Raw genomic sequence first — 22,567 nt, 5'->3', positions numbered from 1 at the left:
AAACAACAGTTTCTATGGAAAATTTAAGAACATTAAATCTGTTGCTCTTTTTGAAGAGCTCTTTAAAACTTTCTTGGTTGAAATGTCTCACTGGATATTATCGGTTATCTCAAAGTCAGAGTGAAGTAACCCAACACATGATTATAACTGTGATACTATACTAAAGAGAAACATTTATCATTCTAGGCAGAAGCTGTTGGGTTATAGGATGTAATGAGAGGAATGTTTTGTCTAGATTACTTCAGATGTGTTTAGATTTCCAAAGGTCACAGTATCAGGTTTCCAGTTTTTTAGAGAACACATTTTCTTGCACAGGCAGTTTTAAGTTTTAAGAAATGCCAACTTATTTTTACATGTAATCTAAAAATTCTAAAATTCCTATAACCATTATAACCTATTATAATATTATTATTTTTCAGGTACATGGTAAAGCATAAATCCCACTTGAGATTCTGAATTACTTGGTTTCCCCTTTTTTCTGGAAATTTGGATTGAGAAGCCTGGATATTCCTTGATCTAAAGACTGAGACTCAAGCTTTATGAATTTATCAAGAACTTAAAATGAAGAAGATCACTGATTGATCTTTTATAAGACCTTATTTGATGCTTTGTGCTTCAATGGGATGATGCCTGTCATCCATTATAAGCAAACTTTTTGGCTTACAACTATTTTTTTAATATTAGCCTTCTAGTCTGTAATGGAAATTGTATATTTTGATAGAAGTTTTTTCTCCATTGGTTAAATTAGCATTACTTAAAATTTGTTTCTTTAGAAAATAAATACAGGTTACAAATGTGTGTATATTTAGAGGTTATAAGGCTCTCTAAGCCATCTTGCTTCTGATTTTTCATTGCTCTCTCATTCCTTTTATTGAAAATACTATGTTATGAATGGTATTAAATTTTAGCCTCTGGAACTTTTTCTGAAACTAAGCAAAGGGATGTGACTACTTTGAATGAATCAAAATGTCAACCTGTATGTATACTATATCAACACTTTTTATTTAAAAAGGAATAATGAAAAATCAAGAACAATTATTCAGCGTCGGCTGAACTGTTCAGCCTTCCTGATATTTCTTTTCTTACAGTGAATACATTTAATGAATGTGTATTCTTCTCACTGACTTCGGTGATTTTAAAAGTTAGGATGATATATTTCTATCTGTGATATCTCTCCACTTGAAAAATCTCAAAACACAGATTAAAAACCTAATAGGCTCTAGTACTTTTTATTTTGGGAGCCAGAGTATGGTTTGGGGGAAGGAATATATCTCAGCCCTACTGCAGTGTAACATTACCTTCTTTTCTCATAGGTCACCTTCGATTCTTATTTTTTATGGTATGGGGTTTTTAGTCTTCTATTTCTAAGCATGTCAGTCTTGGAGTTCTTATCTTCCATTATCCTTAAATATTGATAAACTCTCCCAGGCACCAAAGAACACATTTGCTTAAGTGTCTGAACAGAAACAAGATAAAAACACTGGTATTTTTGTGTGCTTATTAATATGGTATAGAATATAAAACCTATATTTTAACTTAGTAAAAATATTTTACTACTTCTCTATTTTAGAGACAGAGTGTTGCATCCAAGGTACAACAAAAGAGCATTTTCCTCAAGCCTTGATTTCACCTTTTATTCCTTATAGGCAACTGGGAACCTTTCCCTAAAGAATTTTTGCCATTAGCATCATTGCTTATCATTCAGTCTTATGTCATTTTTTTCTCCGTTTTTTTTTTTTTTTCAGTGATCTCTCCTAGGTTAACATACGTTTTGTAAACCTTTAGCACTTTTTTATTTGTTAAGCTGACATTACCTAGTTTCTTTGTGAAGTTTAATGCTACCATAGAAATGAGAAGTGCTCATTATTTATTTTTTAAATAGCCACATAAATCCATACCCATAGTACATAGAGAAGATACTTATTCATCAGGAATTCACAAGGCTATAGAAGAAAAGCAGTCAGCATTTTAAATGACCAGATTTTAGTATATTTGCAAGGTTTGAACAGATTCTGCCCCTTTCTCTTCTCTCCGTCTTCTCTTCTTGAAAATAAAGGAAAACTCAAACTTGTTCACATTAGAATTCCTCAGCATATGAATCTGTTTTCAAAATTTTAAGGTATAATTATGTATTATATAAACTTTCTCCAAGTTGAAATAGTCAAGGACTAGCAATCTAATATTTCAATGTAAGATTTCTTGTTAAGACTACTACTAGTGGACCTGAACTACCTTTCCATAAAGATTTTTAGTATTTATACTTACGTATGATTTTTACTTGATACAGAGTGTGGTTAAAATTGGTGACATCTATTTGAACAGGGTTTATTTTTCTATTTTGAATTTGCCTTATGTAATTCAAAGGTTTCTGGAAATACTATAAGGAACATTAGGAAAAGTACAAATATGCTATACCATATATTTTAAAATCAGACCCTTAATATGTACTTGTTTTCATTTTGGGGGGCAGTTTAGTCCCTTATTTAAGTCCATGTCATTAGTTTTATAACCATTAATTATATTAAAAAACCAGTTTTGAGCTAGCCACTATTCATTCTCCCATAACTCTATTATTAAAGTCCTACAGCAGTACCTAGCACAGTGCCTTGCACACAGTAGGCATTCAGTGAATATTTATATGCATGAATGAATGATGTCTTTTCATTGTAACTGATTTATTACAAAAAAAGTAGTTTGACTTCACTTGGTCTTGGAAGTTTGAGAACACCAAAGTACAGAGAATAAAGGGGCATAAGCAGAAATTTTAATGGAAATAAAGTTCTCATTAATAGCCTTGACTTATAGATAAGTTACTGTTAACTGGAGATACCCTTGTTTGCTCAAAGCTGCATTTATTCGTAGGACAATCTAAGTTGGGTAATAGTAAGAAGCTTTTAGGTTTAAATCAGTAGCTCTCAACCCTACCTGCACATTAGAATCATTTGGGGAACTTTTAAAAATACTGAAGCCTGAATCCTATACCTATAGGTTCTAATTTAAATTGTTTGAGATTTTAAAAGATCTCCAGGTAATCTTAATGTGCAGGAAAGACTGAGAATCAGTGGCTAAGATCGTTATTGAAAACAATACCAGTATTAAATGTTTTCTTCTCTCTTTTCCCCCCCCTGTGGTCACCCTTTGCACTAGACCATCACCATTATTGGTGGTTTTGGCCTATATCCCATAGTGACAAATCCAAACCTTATTTATTTAATATAAAAGGAGTATTTTGCTGTTTAATATTTAAACAATGTTTAATATATTTCATTATAAACTAGTATCATAGCTTATTTTTTCCCATGTGTCCATATCCATTACTATTTTGTTAACAGCAGCACGGCAACAATCCATACAGAAAGAACTGATTAGTAATAAGGAAAATTCATTTTTTTAAGGTAGAAGGAAGTAAAGTATTAATTCTTATCTGCCATGCAGAATGAAACAAATACATTTTGCTTATGAAAGGAAAGAGGCATATTTTGAATTGGTCTACACAGAAAAAGTAAAAGTAAATTACTCGTTTGAATATGATTCGTTATCTAATAAACATTGAAGGGGTATTTTTCCTAAATAAAATTTTTTTGTGACTCGTAACAAAATTTAAGCGATGGCCTTGTTCTTTTTGGAGGGTGGGGAGGGAGTGGTCAGTTGCCATATTTTTTGCTACATCATATAAGCAATTCTGTCTTATAGATGTTATTAATAGAAATAATGAGAGGCTCTACATATGTGGTCAAAAATAATGTGTCACATTGTCAGATAACTCATATGTGTGTCACTTACTGAACTAGCGTAGTATGTAAAATTCTTTGAGACCAACAATATATTTTATAAAATAACAAACACAAAAATTACAAAAGCTTGTCAGAATAGCTTGAAAAGTGGCTTTAAACTTTTGTATTTTGAAACTGCTTTAAATGCAAAATTATAACTAAGGCAGAGAAGTTTATTAAAGCCTACACACTTTTTTTTTTTTTTTTTTTAAGATTCTTGCTAAAGAAATGGCTGTTGTATCAGGCTAAAGTTTATGTAGAATGCTGAGGAAAAATAATTTATAAAATAAGTACTGCAGAAATTTGCCCTCAGTTGAAAAGCTGCCAACTGCTTTTGTTTTTTTACAGTTAATTTCACTAGCCTTAATATTACTTGACTTACCTTGGGTTTGCCGTTCACCTGGTTAGTTTAACCTTTACAGGCATTCCCTGGGTTACAAACCTGATCAGCTGCTACCGGTGCCTTTAGGTCAAATCTGTATTATGTCAGAACAGGTGCGTACCGTGCGTTTAGTGCAAGGAAAGGCGTGAAGCCTTTTCAGTGGTTTAAAAGCTGCACATGGAACAAGTGAGGGTGATTGTGATGAAGAATTTGTTGCAAGTAGGGGTTGGTTCAGTTGTTTCAGAGTGAGGGCAAATGGACGTGACATTAAAGGGCAAGTACTGCAACTTGGAAGTCTGAAGTTTGGAACCTGGGGACTTCTATATGTATTAACTTTTAAAACAGGGTGGAAATAACTGAATTCAACCTAAATTAAGAATTGGATTAGAAATTTTGAAATGCCATGTCCTGTGTGGTCTATTTATTGCCACATTTGGAAGTATATTGACTCTCAACATGGTTTTTATATTAATATGTTCAAGTAGTAACTAAGGAATCATTGAAGATGTATAATAGGTTGTTATAGGTAACAGTACTTTCAGATTACTGATCTCTTTGGGTTTATGTGCATTATTTTAGGTAATGTTGATAAGAGTATTTTGAAAGTTATAAGTGGCATTTTCTGAAATGGAGTAAGCATTTTTAAGTGAGTTAAGCTTATCAGATAAAACTAGTTTTATTGCGAAAATGCAAAAAGTGGGGTGATACTCTGTCAAATTTAAGCAAATGATCTCTCCAGGGATTTTGTTTGCCATTGAATTCCAGTTCTATCCACTTTAAATTGACGAAAAGCTACTTAACCTCAAAGCTTGACCAGAGTGTTTGGTATGTAATGCAGTTCACGCAGTGGAGGAGGAGCTGAAAATGGGTGTTTCACCGCCAGTTTGTACTCTTTCTCCAGTGAAGCAGTTTTGGGATAGATCTTAAGTTTGGACTGCCTTATGACCTGATGAAATTTTCTGCCCATTCTGATTCCATTTCAGATCAGAACTTGATTAATTTCCAATTTAATTGTAAATAAAACGTTTTGTAGTACTATACCTTAGGAGTCTTAGGGACCTTTTTTGCCTTCCTCTTTCCCAACCAAAAAAAACCGCATTCAACCAAAGAGCCAGAAACCGTATTGTGGGGTGGGGTGTCAGTGGTGAGAGTCTACATTGAGTGATTTGGGACATCTATCAGGGACGGTATTTCTCTTTTTGGGAAAAAAATCAAAATATGTTTTCACTTCGAAAACAAATGAATTAAATCCATTTATAGTCTCCTTTTCTGTATCGTTTTAATCTTGAAAAATTAATGAGATAGTTAAAAACAGTGTAGAGAATCACAGTTCTCCCAGGAAGGTAACAGGCTACATGTACTGCTGAACTTACAGTTTGGTTATGGTCAAATTTCCTGTCGTTATTCTAATTGAATTAAGGGTGTATCCTCGTAAATTACATTATCTTTAAGCTTATCAAGTCTCCTGGTTTTAATATTTTATAGTTTGAAAACAAACTGTACTCCCATGTAATCAAATCATTAAAAGCATCAGTGCTAGTAATGTGTGAATGTTCTGCAGCAAAATGTCTTTAATGAAGAGTTTAATGGGCTGTATTTGAACTTAATTTCCATTTAATTCATAAGTGCCCACTAAATATGTATTTTATTCTGCATTTCTGTTCCTTTGATCATCTGCTCTTGGGTGAGCATCTGCATAACTAAAATAGATAAGGCATGAGTTGTAAATGCTGTTGAATCTTTTTAAGGTTCAAAGGTGCTAGTATATAAATAACAGCACATTGTGAAATATGCTTTTCCCCCTTCTAAAACATTTTCTTTTTACATATAATCATACAATGATCAGCATTTATGGTGGGTTGGAAGACTTTTTCCTCTCTGTTTTCTTAAATGACCATAAAATCATCTCTGCAGAAGGCTTCGTTGTTGTGTCTCCTATTATTTGTAGATCCTCTGGCATAGAATTAGTTATTAATATTTTATAATTTACCCTCATCCATAGAATGCTGATTTATATTACACAAATAATACAAATAGGGGTGAGACTATAATGAAGCGTAAAGCATCTGAGAGAGCCTGTTCATCACACTTGGACTGTTATTTGCCAACAAATTCCAAATGGAAACACATTGGGTATACAGCATTCACTGCGAGAAAATACGGTAGTGTATACTCACAGAAGAACTGGCTTCACAGAGTTAACATTATTAAAACTAAATGTAGTAATGGCATTTTTTTTAAAAAAAAAACATGTTTTTCCTTTAAAATGGAGCAGTTCGAAAGTGCTTATTAAGTGACTGCGATGGTTGGGGAGATCAAATGAGCTTGCTCGTGGCTCACCTACTTGTTTTAGCACAATTGGCCCTGGTGGCGTAGTGGTTAAGAGCTCAAGCTGCTAACCAAAATTTCAGCAATTCAAATCCACCAACTGGTCTTTGGAAATCCTATGGGGCAATTCTACTCTGTCTTACGGGGTCTCTATGAGTCGGAATTGACTCAGTGACATACAACCACAGCGTGTTCATGGAGGAGTTCCTAGGTGTTGCAGAGTGTCAAAGCACTCAGCTGCTAACTGACAGGTTGGTGGTTCGAGTCCACTCAGAGGTGCCTTGAAGGAAGGCCTGGCAATCTGTTTCTGAAAAATTAGCCATTTAAAACCCTATGGAGCCACTCCTGAGGCTCACCCTTCAGCCAAAGATTAGACAGGCCCATAAAACGAAACAAGTCTAAGTGGACATACCAGCCCAGGGGCTAGGATGAGAAGGGGGGAGGGGATGGGAAAGTTGGTAACGGGGAACCCAAGGTCAAGAAGGGGAGTGCTGACATGTCACAGCCAATTGTGGCAACCAGTGTCACAAAACAATATATAGTTTAGTGAGAAACAATTGCTCCGTAAACCATCTAAAGTACAATAAATAAAACGAGGTAGCACAGTTTCACACGTATTGAGTAAAAATAAATACATAAAAAAAACGCCGTGGAGCATAGTTCTCTGATGCACACGGGCTTGCCGTGAGTCGGAATTGACTCAATGGCAACTAATTTGATTGGTTTCTGGTTTAATGCTCATGATCGTATTGAATGTTAAACGTTTTAAAATATTTGTATTCTTATGTAATTTTTAGATTTGTACCGTAACGTACCATTGAGTACAAAAAGGAAGTGCTTAGGGCTACCGATGATGGAATAAACTGAGAAGCATAAAAATAGTTTAAGACTGAAGCAAGTTGTAGGAATTTAAGAAGAAAGAAATTATATGGGAACTCCAACTCTGGAAACAGTAGTATTTGGACGATGTTGTGTACATTTGGAGTTTGTGGTCATAAATTTAAGTAGGCAAACCTACTCTGTGATAATTTCTCTAGCAACATTTAGCTGCATGATTGCGGGTGCAGAGGCAGCAAATAGTTAATTATCTGATGGAAATAGAAGCAGGCAGAGGAGTTGACTTGCAAGGTGGTGATTATAGCACTGGTGCATGGATTCTAAGCTTTTCAAGGCAGTAAGTGATAGAACGGTGAGAAAGTGGCACGCTCCTGTGAGCTGAAAGCCTCAAAGAGATGTGGCTGAAAGTGAGCCTGAAAAATGAAGAGTAACGGTCAAGCGATGGGATGCAGGTAGTCCCCGGGATCCTCTGCGTCTTTAGGTCAAATTTGTAGGTAAGTCAGAACAGGTACATAAGGTTCTCTTTTAGGTGCACAGTGCTTAAGAACTGCGGCTGCTAACCAAGAGGTTGGCAGTTTGAATCCACCAGCTGCTCCTTGGAAACCCTATAGGGCAGTTCTACTCTGTCCTTTGGGGTCTCTATGGGAAGGGATCGACTCCATGGCAATTCTTTTAAGGTTAGTGCAAGAAAAGCCTCGGAGGCTTTTCAATGATTTAAAAGCTGTAGGTGCAGAGAGTGAAGGTGATTGTGGTGAATATGTTGCGAGTAGAGGTCGGTCCAGTTGTTTCAAAGTGAGGGCAACTGTACATGACGTTAGAGGGCCAGGGTCATAACCCAGGCGCTACCTGTACGCGAAATCGAGATTTCAGACGTGATAAAGTACTGATAGTCAAAAGTCGAGAACTTGGCATTTGCTGGGATAGACAGGAGGAGGAGATACTGAGGTGAGGCATCAAGGATCTGTCAGGCCATGATTCATACAAATTATTAAAATAACTGACACAGAATGGGGTGACAGGGAAGACAGCCGCAGGCTAGTGACATTGATGGCAGCAAGAAGATGGTAACTGGATAGCACGAGCTTTAAAGGAACCATGCTCAAAACAAGTTTTGGCTTTATGTCAAGAGATCGGTGAATGAATGTACATTTAGATATTTTTTAAGATAAGTAGGTAAAATGTAAGCGATATGGTCATTTTAATGACTCCTTCCCTGAACATGCTTTTTAAAAAATGGATCACCCGCTGGTCCCATTAGCACAGATTATAAGGGCTTTTATTTTAGTAAATGAATTTTTGACAGCCTTCCCACCTTCTCTCAGTCTTATTTGTCTTCAACCTGCTTCCATGTGAATGTGGTTCTCGTGTTCTGGTTCCGTAACCTGAGTTTACCGGGGGTGGGTGAGGCCTTTGTTGGGAGCTCTGTTCTCTTCTGAGGTTTCAATAAGTGCACCTCATTAAAGGAGAGCACCTTGAATGGCAGCACTGCAGAAATTCAGTCACTGGAGATAACTGGTGATAGGAAAGTGTGTTTCATTTCTGAGGGTTTTCCTTTGACTTTGGGCTGCCTCGTCACTCATTACCTCATTTGCTTTGTTCTTGATTTTGGTTGAGAATTCATAGGATGTTGTCAGATTTCTTTTTCTGTAGTGAAGTGGGTTAGATGCTATTATGAGCCTTATGAAAATCACACCTGAATTCTTTCCTAGGGTTTTTTTTGTTGTTGTTGGCATGAGGTGGTGTACCTTTTCTTGTTTGGTAGATGATTTTATTGTGACTTTTTCCTCCTCCCTGGCTCCCCTGCCAATTCCTTAATTACTAAGTGTGATCCAGCTGTGACCAACTTTACCCCATTGTCTTCACCCAGAAGTAACCTGACCTTTTCTTGGCAGAGAAAATAAGTCACCAGCTTCCCAATGCTATATTTCACAAACGTGTTCATATAATAAGCATCCTTTTCTTCTTTCCTCCTAGTACAGTGGTTTAGATGTCCTGTCACCCATCAGGGTCTTTTCCATTTGTATTTTCTTTTAACACCTCTTCCATTTTATCATGAATTTTTCACTATTACTATTTCCTCTTTCTTGAATTTTCATCCTGTCATCCTTTACTCATTCTTTTCCATCCACATTCAAATTTGCGCCTTTCAACTTAAACAAGGTTTTGGGAAGGTGGCTTCATATATGTGTCCTTAACTCCCTCCCGTCAAACTCTCTGTGTTCTGTGTGCCAGCTATCTTTCTTGAATAGAGCAATCGCTGTGGGTTTGGAGTTTTTCAGGTGTGGAGTGTATGCTGCCCTTGATTCTGCTGGAACATGGTAGGGGACCTTGTCTTTGATTTGTTTTCTTTTTTAATCCAGACGGGGGCCTACAGACCTGCAGCTGTGGCACCTCCAGCAAGGATCTGAGCTCCTAAAAGAGCCTTGATCTTAAAGATCCACAGACTTAAAGGAAAAATGGTGCAGGTTCACATATGTGGTACAAGGAAAATTCTAAGCTTCAGAATACCTTCTGCTGCAGGGTGGGCTAGGAGAGGGCATGCTCTTGTAAACAGAGGGAACAAGGTAGAAGAGGTGTTCCTTCTGATGTCTGTGATGGGGGCTGACAGCCTACAGGTTGCCCACAGAAGCAGGGATAACTAGCTTCGATTGTTCTGGGTTTATTGCCATTCAGAGTATCCCACAATTTTGACTTGTGCCAAAGGGTAAATGAGTAGAGTAATATAAATGAGTAGATAAAGGAAAATAGTCTAAAGGAAAAAAGCCTGTAGAGAGAAGGAACACTCATAAATGGGTGGTGAAAAAGAATTGCTGGTGGAAATGGATGACTAATTTTGCAGAAGTACATGGGATTCAATTGCACTGGAAACTTTCTAAAACTAAAAAACAAACAAACAAACAAAAAAAAAACCTGCAAATGTAGAAACAAGGATGGCCGCTATTGAAGATCGACTTAACGGCATGGGATATCATGTGGAAGTCATCTCTAGCAAAGCAAAACCTGAGGACAGGGAGGTTGTAACAAGAATAAGAACACTTGGAAGAGAGGTCTAGGATCTTTAATGCAAATAAGTGAAGAATCACAAGGAGAAAAAGGAACAGACAGAGAAGGATGAGAAGGATACAATCACTAAATACTATAGGAAGATTTCATTAGTTTGAAAATCTTACTATGTGGGTTCCTGGCAATACTGGAGGGGAAATGGAGGCAGATATTTCACTCAGATATTATTTGGAGTAGCCCTGGTAGCACAGTGGTTCAGAGCTCGGCTGGTCACTGAAAGGTCAGTGATTTGAACCCACCAGCTGCTCCAGGGAGAACGATGTGGTAGTCTGCTTCTGTAAAGATTACACAGCCTTGGAAACCCTGTGCGGCAGTTATACTCTGTCCTGTAGAGCCACTATGAGTCTGAATCGATGCAATGGGTTAGGCAGATAATTCATTCTAATGTTGTTTACTTCATGCCAATGACAAGCAGTGGGGGTACAGGGTAAGCAGCATTGCCATGCCCTCACTGAGTGGCAGAAGATAGGCAATAAGTAAGTGAATAAATGTGTCTCAGGTGGTAATAAGTGCTACAGAAAAAAATGAAGCAAGATAGAGAAACTAGGCCGTGTTGGGATAAAGGTGGTGGGAGGATTTGCTGTTTTATAGGGATGGTCAGAGAAATCTCAGATAAAGTGACATTTGAACAATGATTTGGAGGAATTGAGGAAGCTAGCTTTGTAAATATCTGCACAGCCAGTACCAGCCAGATGCCGCAGGTGTGGGCACCCACAGGTGAGACATCACACAGGTAAGTGGATATTTAGTTTTTTAAGAAACTGCCAAGCTATTTTGGCTGTACCATTTTACATTTTCATCAGCAGTGTATGAGAGATCCAGTTTCTCCGCATCCTCACCAGCATTTGGTGTTGTTACGTTTTTTTATTTTAGCTGTTCTGATAGGTGTGGAGTAACTGGATGGCTCAAAAGGTTAATGCTCGGCTGCTAACTGAAAGATTGGGAGTTCAAGTCCACCCAGTGGTGCCTCAGAAGAAAGACCTGGCAACCTACTTCTAAAAAGTCAGCCATTGAAAATCCTATAGAGAAATTTTTTGTGTGTCTTCTTTAGATGAAGGTTTACAGAGCAAACTAGTTTCTCATTAAACAATACACATATTTTGTGACATTGGTTGCCAACCCCACCGCATGTCAACATTTTCCCCTTCTTGACCTTGGGTTCCCCATTACCAGCTTTCCTTTCTCCTCCTGCCTTCTCATCCTTGCCCCTGGGCTGGTGTGCCCATTTAGCCTTGTTTTGCTTAATGGGCCTGTCTCATTTTTGGCTGAAGGGTGAACCTCAGGAGTGACTTCTTTACTGAGCTATAAGGGTGTCCAGGGGCCGTGCTCTCGGGGTTTCTCCAGTCTCTGTCAGACCAGTGAGTCTGGTCTTTTTTCTTTTTTTTTTCTGAGTAGGAATTTTGTTCTACATTTTCCTCCAGCTCTGTCCGGGACTCTCTGTTGTGACCCCTGTCAGGGCAGTTGGTGGTAGTAGCCAGGCACCATCTAGTTGTGCTGGACTTGTTCTAGTGGAGGCTGTGGTGGCTGTGGTTCATTGGTCCTTCGGACTAATCTTTCCCTTGTGTCTTTGGTTTTCTTCTTTCTCTCTTGCTCCAGACACACTGAGACCAGTAGAATATCTTAGATGATGGTGGCTCGCAAGCTTTTAAGACCCCAGATGCTACTCATCAAAGTAGAATGTAGAACATTGTCTTTATAAACTATGTTATGCCAGTTGAGCTAGATGTTCCCTGAATAGAGAGCAGTTTTATTCTTCGGGTTGCCACAAATGAGAATTGACTTGATAGCAACTTACTTGGTTTTGGTTTGCTAGGTGTGTAATGATATATCATCCTGGTTTTAATTTGCATTTCCCTAATGGCAATGATGTCGAACTTATTTTTATGTAAAAACTTAATTACTACCTGTATCCCCTTTGGTGAAATATCTGCTCATGTCTTTTGCCCATTTTCTAATTGGATTGTTATTTTTCTTACTGTTGAATTTTGAGAGTTCTTTAAATAGGCAATTTTTGCTTTACATAGTTCCCATATGCATGAATTTCAGGTGCCGTGGTTTAATTAAGTAACATGGTTCAAACTTCAGTTACCGTGGTATATTAACTGTAATTGCATAAAACACAAACTTTGTTGCTAGCTCTTCAGTCCACAGATAGCAGCATCAATAACGGATGCACATCATGATCGGTGACCTATCACCACTTCTTTCAAAGTTTGTTGGTAATTGGCCACTGGACATCTGTCAGAGCTCAAAACGTGTAGTTGTCTTACCTCCCAGTCTCCCAGTGATAAACTTCTGTGACATTTTACAAAAATGGATAATTGAAAAACGACTTTGGCCCACAAAAAGAAAGTGGAGCACAGGAACAAAAAACTGGTAAAACTGGAAGTGAAATTCAAATTTAATAGCTCACTGTGGAAATGTTGGTATTGCTACCGTTCAAGAGACTCTCTATGCAGCCAGAGGAATTAAATGAAGGTAAACTTAGTGACATAAATGAAGAAAGTGGTTGTGAGGAAAGGATGACAACGTCCCAGAGAAAGTAACAAAAATCCTTGTGTTAAAGGAAATCTCAGAAATATGACATTGAAGACACAATAGATAAAATGTTGGATGCTGATCCAGACTTAGGAGTATGACAATTCAAGGAACAGGAAAGAAGCTCACTCTCTGTTTTAATTTATATAATCAGAAGGCAAACATTATTCAAATTTCTCTTGATGAACTCTCTACAAAGAAGTAAAACACTTCAATACTCAATCTTTGTAATGTCTTAAATTGCAATGTGCTACATAAATAATCTTACTATTAAAAAATTTCCCCTATACATTTATAATTAAAAAGAATTTTTAATGTTTAAAACGTATTTTTAAAGTCATGGGACAGTAACTCGACGGCAGCAGGGTTTTTTGGGTGGAGACAATAATAGCTTTTCCCGCTATTAAGATTCCATGCATGGTTTCAGCTTGTGTGGCGATTTTCACAGTCCTGCACTAGCACGCAAAGTGATGACTGCCTGTTACATTCCAGTTACAAGTCCTTTGTGGGATATATGGTTTCCAAATATTTTTTCCCAGTCTGTAGCTTACCGTTTATTCCTCTTAATAGTCATAGAGCAAGTTTTTAATTTTGATGGAGTCCAATTTATAATTTTTTTTTAAATTTTATAAATCATGCCTTTGGTGTCATATCTAAGAACTTTTTACCTAATCCTGGATCCCGAAGATTTTCTCCTATATTCTAAAACTTTCATAGGTTTCCATTCTACATTTAAATCTGTGATTCATTTTGAGTGAATTTTTACATAAGGTGTGAGGTTTAGGCCCAGGTAAATTTTTTTTTTTTACCCATGCATGTGCAATTGTTTCATCACCATTTGTTGAAAAGAATATCCTTCCTCCATGGAATTGCCTTAGCACTTTGTAGAAAATCAATTGTCCATATATATGTGGGTTCTTTATCTGTTCCATTGATCTTTGTGTGCCTCTATCCACCAATACGACACTGTTATAATTACTGCAGCCATATAGTAAGTCTTAATATCGGGCAGAATGACTCCTCACTTTTTTTTTTTTTAAGATTAGCTAGACAAATTCCTTTGCCTTCCCATATAAATGAGAAGATCAACTTGTTGACATTTATAAAAAATATTTGCTAGGATTTAGGTAGAAATTATGTTACATTTATAGATTTATTTGGGGAGAATTGACATCTTTACTATGTTGTCTTATAATCCATGAACACAGTATGTATCTCTCTCCATTTACTTAGATTTTCTTTGATTTCTTTCATCAGCATTTTGATTTATTTTCGGCATACAAGTTCTGTACATGTTCTGTTAGATTTATACCTTTTTTTTCCTGAGCAATTATAAATGGTATTGGGTTTTTAATTCCAGTCTCCACATGTTCATCACTAGTTTATAAAAATACAATTAATTTTTTATATTGATTGTTTTATCCTGCAACCTTGCTAAACTCACTTGATAGTTCTAGAAGTGTTTTTTTTTTTGTAGATTCTTTGGGGTTTTCAGTATATATCATCATGTCATCTGCAAATAGGGCCAACTTTATTTTTTCCTTTTCAATCTATGTACCTGTCATTTTCTTTTTCTTGCCTTATTGTTCTGGCTACAGTCTCCAGTACTGTGTTGAATTAGAGATGCACTGCATTTTTTAAAAAAGTCTACGATCAAAATCTACACCAAGGATTGCAAACTGAAATATCTGTAGAACCAGGCAAGTAATATGTGTACATTGGGTTAATTAAAATAGTGGGAATTGGTGGGAATGTAGTATACTGGTAAATATTTGCACTTACTAAAGGTAATCAAATCCAAAGACTTGTTTTTGTTTGTTGGCTAAACAAAATATGTTTTTAAGCAGGATTTTTCTAAAGGTAGCCATTGGTTTCCAGACTATACTTGGAGTTCAGTACTGTGTTGAATTAGAGACGTACTTTTTTTTAAAAAAGCCTCCAGTCAAAATATACATGCAGGATTGCAAGTCAAAATGCCCTTAGAACTAAGCGAGTAATATAATTTAGATTCTATAAGCACCAAATAGGGGCTCTGCTTTTGAGGGGATTACAATCAAAATCATGTTCTTCAGATAGGGTAAAACTAAGTGGGCAGTGGATGTTGGTAGTTATTTGTATGTAACATACCACCCCAAAACTCAATGGCTTAAAAAACTAAGCATTTATTATTGTTCTTGAGTCTTTGGGTCAAGTGGCCTGCTCTGGGCTCACACTTGATCTGGGCCCTCTAGATTTTCATGAGCTGGGCTTGCTCATGCATCTATAGTCAGCTGGCAGGTTGACTGGGGTCTAGCTAGTCTAGGATGGACTCATTCTTATGTCTGGAGTTAGCAGGCTGACAACTAGAGCAACAGTGGATAACTAGGCTGTTTTTCTCATCCAGCCCATATTCTCTCTGGTGAGTTCTATAAGTGTCCCAACTTAATGTATATATTTTTAATTTTATTGTGTTTTAGGGCGCAAATTAGTTTTTCATTCAAACATTTTAAACACAGATTTATAATGTTAGTTGCAATCCCTGCAACGTGTCAGCACTATCCCCTTTCCTCTTCCACCCTGAGTAATCAGTATCCGTTTATCCAGTATTCTTGTCCCTTCCTGCCTTCTTGTCTTTGCTTTTGGGCAGGTGTTGCACACTTGGTAACATGTACTTGATTGAACTAAGAAGCACATGCCTTGTGTATTATCGTCTGTTTTATACTCCTGTCTAATCTTCGGCTGGAAGGTGGACTTTGGGAGTGACTTCAGTTCTGAGTTAGCAGGGTGTCGGAAGGCCATAGTCTCAGAGGTTCCTCAAGTGTCCATCAGACCAGTAAGTCTGGTCTTTTTGTGTGTGTGAATTCGAATTTCGTTCTACATTTTTCACCTGCTCTGCCTGGGACTCTCTATTGTAATCCCTGTCAGGGCATTCGGTGGTGGTCGCCTGGCACCATCTAGTTCCTCTGGGCTCAGGCTGGTGAATTCTGTGGTTCATGTGGTCCATTAGTCCTTTGGAATAATATTTTCCATGTATCTTTGGTTTTCTTCATTTGCCCTTGCTCCGAACATGCTGGGACCAATAGTTGTATCCTAGATGGCTGGTCGGAAACTGTTAGGACCTTAGATGCTACTCACTAAAGTTGGATGTAGAACATTTTCTTTATGAACTATGTTATGCCAGTTGACCCAGATGTCCTCTGGCACCGTGGCCCCCAGACCTCAGCCCCAGTAACTCGGTCCTTCAAGGTATTTGGATGTGTCTATGACATTGCCCTGATCAAGTTGTGCTGACTTCTCCTATATTGTGTGTTGTCTTTGCCTTCACCAAAGTTAACACTTGTCTAGTTAGTGATTTACTAGTTAGTAATTTCCCTCCACCCCTCCTAACCATCAAAGATTTTTTTTTTCTGTGTGTGTAAACCTTTTCTTGGGTTTTTGTAATAGTGGTCTCATACAGTATTTGTCCTTTTGTGACTGATTATTTCACTCAGCATAATGCCCTCCAGATTCATCTGTGTTATGTTTCATGGATTCATCATTGTTCTTTATCATTGCATAGTATTCCATTGTGTGTATACACCATAATTTGTTTATCCGTTCATCTGTTGATGGGCACTTTGGTTGTTTCCATCTTTTTGCTATTGTGAATAATGCTGCAATGGACATGGATGTGCGTATGTCTATTCGTGTGATAGCTCTTATTTCTCTAGCATATATTCCTAGAAGTGGGATTGCTACATTGTATGGTTCTCCTATTTCTAGCTTTTTTAGGAGGCATCATATCATTTTCCACAGTGGTTGTACCATTTTACATTCTCTCCTGCAGTGCATAAGAGTTCCAATCTCCCCACTAGCTCTCCAACATTTGTTATTTTCTGTTTTTTTGATTAGTGCCTGTTATGTTGGGATGATATATCTCACTGTAGTTTTGATTTGCATTTCACTAATAGCTGATGATCACAAGCATTACCTCATGTGTCTGTTAGCCACCTGAATGTCGTCTTTGGTGAAGTGTCTGTTCATATCTTTTACCCATTTTTTAATTGGGTTATTTGTGTTTTTGTTGTTGAGATGTTAAAGTATTCTATAGCTTTTACAGATTAGACCCTTGTTGGATATGTCATAGCCAAAAATTTTTTCCCAGTTTGTATGTTCTTTTTTTACTCTTTTGGTGAAGTATTTTGTTGAGCGTAAGTGTTTAATTTTTAGGAGTTCCCATTTATCTAGCTACTCTTCTGGTGTTTATGTGTTGTTTGTTATAGTTTGTTTTCTATTTATGCCATGTATTAGGACCCCTAGTGTTGTCCTTATTTTTTCTTCCGTGATCTTTATCATTTTAGGTTTTATATTTAGGTCTTTGATTAATTTTGAGTTAATTTTTTGTATGATGTAAAGTGTGGGTCCTGTTTCATTTTGTACTGACGGATATCCAGTTTTGCCAGCATCATTTGCTATAAAGACTGTTGTCATGGATTGAATTATGTCCCCCCAAAATATGTGTCGACTTGGTTAGGTCACGATTCCCAGTATCGTATGATTGTCTACCATTTTGTCATCTGATGTGATTTTCCTATGTGTTGTAAATCTCATCACTATGATGTAATGAGATGGATTAGTGGGAGTTATATTGATGATATCTGCAAGATTAGATAGTGTCTTAATCCAATCTCTTTTGAGATATAAAAGGGAGAAGTGAACAGAGAGACGGGGGACCTCATACCACAAAGAAAGCAGCACCAGGAGCAGAGCACATCCTTTGGATCTGAGGTTCCTCTGCTGAGATGCTCCCAGACCAAGGGAAGACTGATGACAAGGACTTTTGTTCGGAGCCAACCAACAGAGAGAGAGAAAGCCTTCTCCTGGAGCTGATGCCCTGAATTTGGACTTGTAGCATACTAGACTGCAAGAGAATAAATTTCTCTTTGTTAAAGGCATCCACTTGTGGTTTTTCTGTTATAGCAGCACTAGATGACTAAGACAACTGCCAAACCCCATTTAATGGACTTTCTTTTTTTTTTGTCAAAGATCAGTTGGCCATAGGTGGGTGGATTTACATCTGGGTTCTCAATTCTGTTCCACTGGTCAATGTGTCTGTCATTGTACCAGTACCAGGCTGTTTTGACTACTGTGGCTGTATAGTAGGTTCTGAGATCAGGTAGTGTGAAGCCTCCTACTTTGTCCTTTTTCTTCAATAGTGCTTTGCTTACCTGGGTACTCTTTCCTTTCCATATAAAGTTGGTGATTAGTTTTTCCATGTTGTTAAAGAATGCTGTTGATATTTGGATTGGGATTGCATTATGTCTGTAGATTGCTTTGGGCAGCATTGACATTTTCACAATGATTGGTTTTCCTATCCATGAGCATGTATGTTTTTCTCCCTGGTGGTGCAGTGGTTAAAAGCTTGGCTGCTAATCAAAAGGTGGGCAGTTTGAATCTACCTTGGAAACCGTATGGGGCAGATCTACTCTGTCCTATAGGGTCACTATTAGTCGGAATCGACTCAAAGGCAATGTGTTTTTAAGCCTCTTTTGGTTTCTTGCAATACTGTTTTGTAGTTTTCTTTGTGTAGGTTTTTTATGTCTCTGGGTAGAGTTATTCCTAAGTATTTTATCTTTTTAGGGGCTAATTTTTTTTATTATAAATGGCATTGTTTTCCTGGTTTCCTTTTCAAAGTTACCTTTGTTGGTGTATGGGAATCCACCTGATTTTTGTATGTTGATCTTGTATACTTCTACTCTGCTGAATATTTCTATTAGTTCCAGTAGTTTTCTTGTGAAATATTTAGGATTCTCTATGTATAGGATCATATTGTCTGTGAATAGGGAGTATTCCTTCCTTTTCTATGCTCTGAAAAAGTTTAAGTAGTACTGGTGTGAGCTCTGAATGTTTGGTAGAATTCTCCAGTGAAGCTGTCTGGGCCAGGGCTTTCGTTGTTGTTGTTGGCAGTTTTTTTTTTTTTTTTTCTTTAATTATCTCTCCAATCCCTTGTCATGGGTCTGTTCAGATTTTCTATCTCAGCTTGTATTAGTTTAGGTAGGTAATGTTTTTCTAGAAATTTGTCTATTTCCTCTGGGTTCTCAAATTTGTTGGAGTATAATTTTTCATAGTATTCTGTTATGATCTTTTATATTTCTGTGGGGTCTGCTGTAATGTCCTCCATGTCATTTCTTATTTGAGTTATTTGCTTCCTCTCCTGTTTTTCTTTTGTCAGTTTGGCCTGTGGTTTTGGATTTTTTTGATCTTTTCAAAGAACCAACTTTTGGTCTTGTTGATTCTATTGTTTCTCTGCTCTCCATTTCGTTTATTTCTGCTCTAATCTTTATTATTTCCATTCTTCTGGTGCCTGTGGTCTTCTTTTGCTGTTCTCTATTTGTTCAAGGTATAGAGCTAACATTTTGATTTTGGCCAATTCTTTTTTGATGTGTTTGTTTATTGCTTTAAATTGACCTCTAAGCACTGCCTTTGCAGTGTCCCAAAGGTTTTATATGATGTTTTCATTCTAGGAATTTTATTTGCTCTTTGATTTCTTCTATTACCCAGTTGTTTTTAAGCAAGGTGTTATTCAGTTTACATGTATTTGATTGTTTTTCCTTGTTCTTGTTCTTCCTGTTATTGAATTCTCTTCTTACGGCATTATTATCAGAGAGAATGCTTTAAATTATTTCAATGTTTTGGGTTTTATTGAGGGTTGCTTTGTGACTTACAACATGGTCTATGCTGGAGAATGTTCCACGTGCTTCGGAAAAGACTGAATACTTTGTGGCTGTTGGATGGAGTATTCTATATGTATCTGTGAGGTCAATTTGGAAGATTTTGGCCGTTAGATCTTCTATATGTTTGTTGAGTTTCTGCCTAGGTGTTCTGTCCTTTGCCGAAATTGGTGTGTTGAAGTCTTCTACTATTCTTGTGGAACTGTCAATTTCTCTTTTCAGTGCTTTAGAGTTTATGTTTTTTGGAGCACTGTCATTGAGTGGGCAGATATGTATTAAGGTTATGTCTTCTTGATGGGTTGTCCTTTTAACCATTATATAATGTCTTTCCTCATCTTTTATAGTTGATTTTGCCTTAAAGTCTATTTTATCTGAGATTAATATTGCTACACCTATCCTTTTTTGGTGACTGCTTCATATATTTTTTTTCCATCCTTTGATTTTAAATATATTTTTGTCTTTGTATCTAAGGTGTGTCTCTTGTAGACAGCATATAGATGGGCCGTGCTTTTTTTTGTTTATCCATTCTGCCGCTCTTTGTCTCTTTATAGGTACATTTAAGCTATTTACATCAGTGTGATTATCGATAGATATGAGTTTATTGCCATCATATTGTAGTGCTTTTTTTTGTTGTTGTGCTGATGTTTTCTTTGTTACTATTACTTTCCTGTGCTGAACTTGTTTTGTGGATTTTCTTTTCTTTTCTTTTGTTAGTATAAATTTTGTGTTTACCAAGACTTTATGTTTTTCTTTTTTATTCTGGTAAGTAGATTTGTTAACTTTCTTTGTGTTTACCTTGAGGTTTAACCTTATCTTCTTAAGTTTGAACTAGTTTTTTATTACTTGATATCACCTTGACTTTCTCTCCATTTGAAAGTTCTATAACTATACTGTTTATTCCCCCTTTTATTGTTTTGATGTTGTCATTTACATATTGACATCTCTGTTTCCCTGTTTTAGCTTTGTTTTATTATTGAGAGCTCTTTACCTAGTTTGGTATCTGGCTGATGCTGTCCTGTGTCCTAGACTCCAGTTGTCTGATATTCATGGTTCTTTAACCTAAGGTCTCAATTTAATATTTCTTGTCAGTTTATTTTTTTTTAATAAAATGCCTTAATTTATTTTTATCTGAAATGTCCTAATTTCACCATCTTATTTGAGAAAGAATTTTGCAGGTTATATTATTCTTGGTTGACAGTTTTTTTCTTTCACATGTTTATATATGTCATCCCATTACCTTCTTGCCTGAGTAGTTCTGCTGAGTAATCAGAGTTTAGTCTTACTGTTTCCCCTTTGTAAGTGACCTTTTGTTTTTTCCCCTTTGTAAGTGACCTTTTGTTTTTCTCAAGCTGCTCTCAGGATTCTTTCTTTGTCTTTGGTTTTGGCAAGTGTGATTATGATACGTCTTGGTGGCTTTCTTTTGGGATCTATCCTGTATGGGGTCATTGAGCATCTTGGGTGGTCAGCTTTTTGTCTTTCACGATATTTGGGAAGTTTTCTGGCAGCAAATCTTCAGCAATCTTCTCTGTGTTTTCCATTTCTTCCCCGTTCTGAAACTGATCATGTGCAAATTTTTGCTTTTCATTGTGTCCCATATAATTCTTAGGTTTTCTTCATTCTTTTCTCTGATTTTTTCTTGCAGTGATGTCCATGAATTTGTCTACAATCTTGCTGATTCTGTTTTCCATTATTTCAAATTTGCTCCTAAAATGTTCTATTGAGTTGTCCATTTCTGAAATTTTGTTGTTTATCTTTTGGATTTTCTAGTTGCTGTTTTTGTATGATTTTAATTGTTCATTTCTTTTGATGTTTTGTTCTCCATCATTTTCCTGAATTCTTCTATTGCCTTGTCTGTGTTTTCTTTGATTTTGGCTGTTTTCATTGGATTTCTTGTGTTTTCCGTGATTTTTTTCTTATTTTTTTCATTAGTTTTGTCTGTGTTTTCCTTGATCTCTTTCCTAATCTCTTGGAGAGCCCTATATATTAGTATTTTGAATTGCATATCAGGTAGTTCCTCTGCCTTTTCTTGTATCGGAAGGTCATCTGATCCTTTATTTTGGTCACTTGCTGGAACCATCTTGTCCTGCATTTTTATATGTTTTAGTATTGTCTGCTGTCTTCAAGACATTAAGTTATTATTTTCCTTATTTATTGCTTGTGTGTGTGTTGTCCTGTTTATTTCTATTGTTTTTGATATGTCAAGGTGGGTGTGCTAGGCATGCTTTGCCACTTGCTTTTCTGTGGGCATGATAGCTCTCACTACCTTGTTCAGGTGGGCTTGGCAGCAGCAGGCAGGGTTAGCCTGCTTTGTTGTACACTGGTTTGGCCAGGTGGTTGAGGGTGGACTGGGCAGGTGCTGTTTGCCTCCTGATGTTAGTTTAGCAGTGTGGGAGTGTTCACAACCTCTCGCTATATAGGTGAGGGTGTTGGATGGGGGTAATATGGGCTTGCTTCCCATCGTTCAGCGGCTGGTTGAGTGGCAGGATGCGAGAGGTAGTGAGGGCCCAGTATGGTGGCAGGCCTGAGTCAGGGATGCACTAGCCACAGTGGCATGGTGAGGGCCATCAGGAAGGGGGTGTAGGGTACAGGGCTAAGTGGGGGTAACAACGAAAAGAGATAGAAAGGAAAGAAAGGAAAAAGGAATGGTACAGCGGGAGCCATTGTGTGGGGCGGGGTAGACCTGGAGTGGCAGGCTGGTACCTCTCTAGCCAGGGCAGCACGGCATGGCCTGGTGGGAATGGGTAGAGGTGGTTTACTGGGCTGGGGAGGTAGAAAAAAGGGAAGAAAGAGAAATATATAAAATGAAAATAGAAATAAAATGGCATGGTGGGAGCTAGCAGGTGTGGGCATGGGAGTCCAAAGCTGGTGGTGGGCTGGTAGCTCTCTACCCGCAGTAGATGTGGTGTATGGTGCTAGGTGGGAGGGAGGAAGAAAAGGAGAAAATGGCACGGTAGGAG

At 37.3% G+C, this 22,567-nt stretch overlaps 1 protein-coding gene across 1 annotated transcript in view; it reads left to right on the top strand.

Moving 5' to 3' along the window:
* CDC73 (cell division cycle 73) overlaps positions 1-10,762 on the top strand; it is a 134,011-nt gene extending 123,249 nt beyond the window's left edge. Inside the window, exon 17 of the mRNA XM_064276486.1 lies at positions 420-10,762. Within this exon, the coding sequence (XP_064132556.1) occupies positions 420-456 (37 nt within the window). The 3' untranslated portion in view covers positions 457-10,762. The remainder of the gene's footprint in view (positions 1-419) is intronic.
* Positions 10,763-22,567: the final 11,805 nt, after the last annotated feature.

This window comes from Loxodonta africana, chromosome 25 (genome assembly GCF_030014295.1).
Source record: "Loxodonta africana isolate mLoxAfr1 chromosome 25, mLoxAfr1.hap2, whole genome shotgun sequence".
NCBI lineage: Eukaryota > Metazoa > Chordata > Mammalia > Proboscidea > Elephantidae > Loxodonta > Loxodonta africana.
Note: the sequence above shows the minus strand (reverse complement) of the source record. Positions and strands in the feature narration are given on the sequence as shown.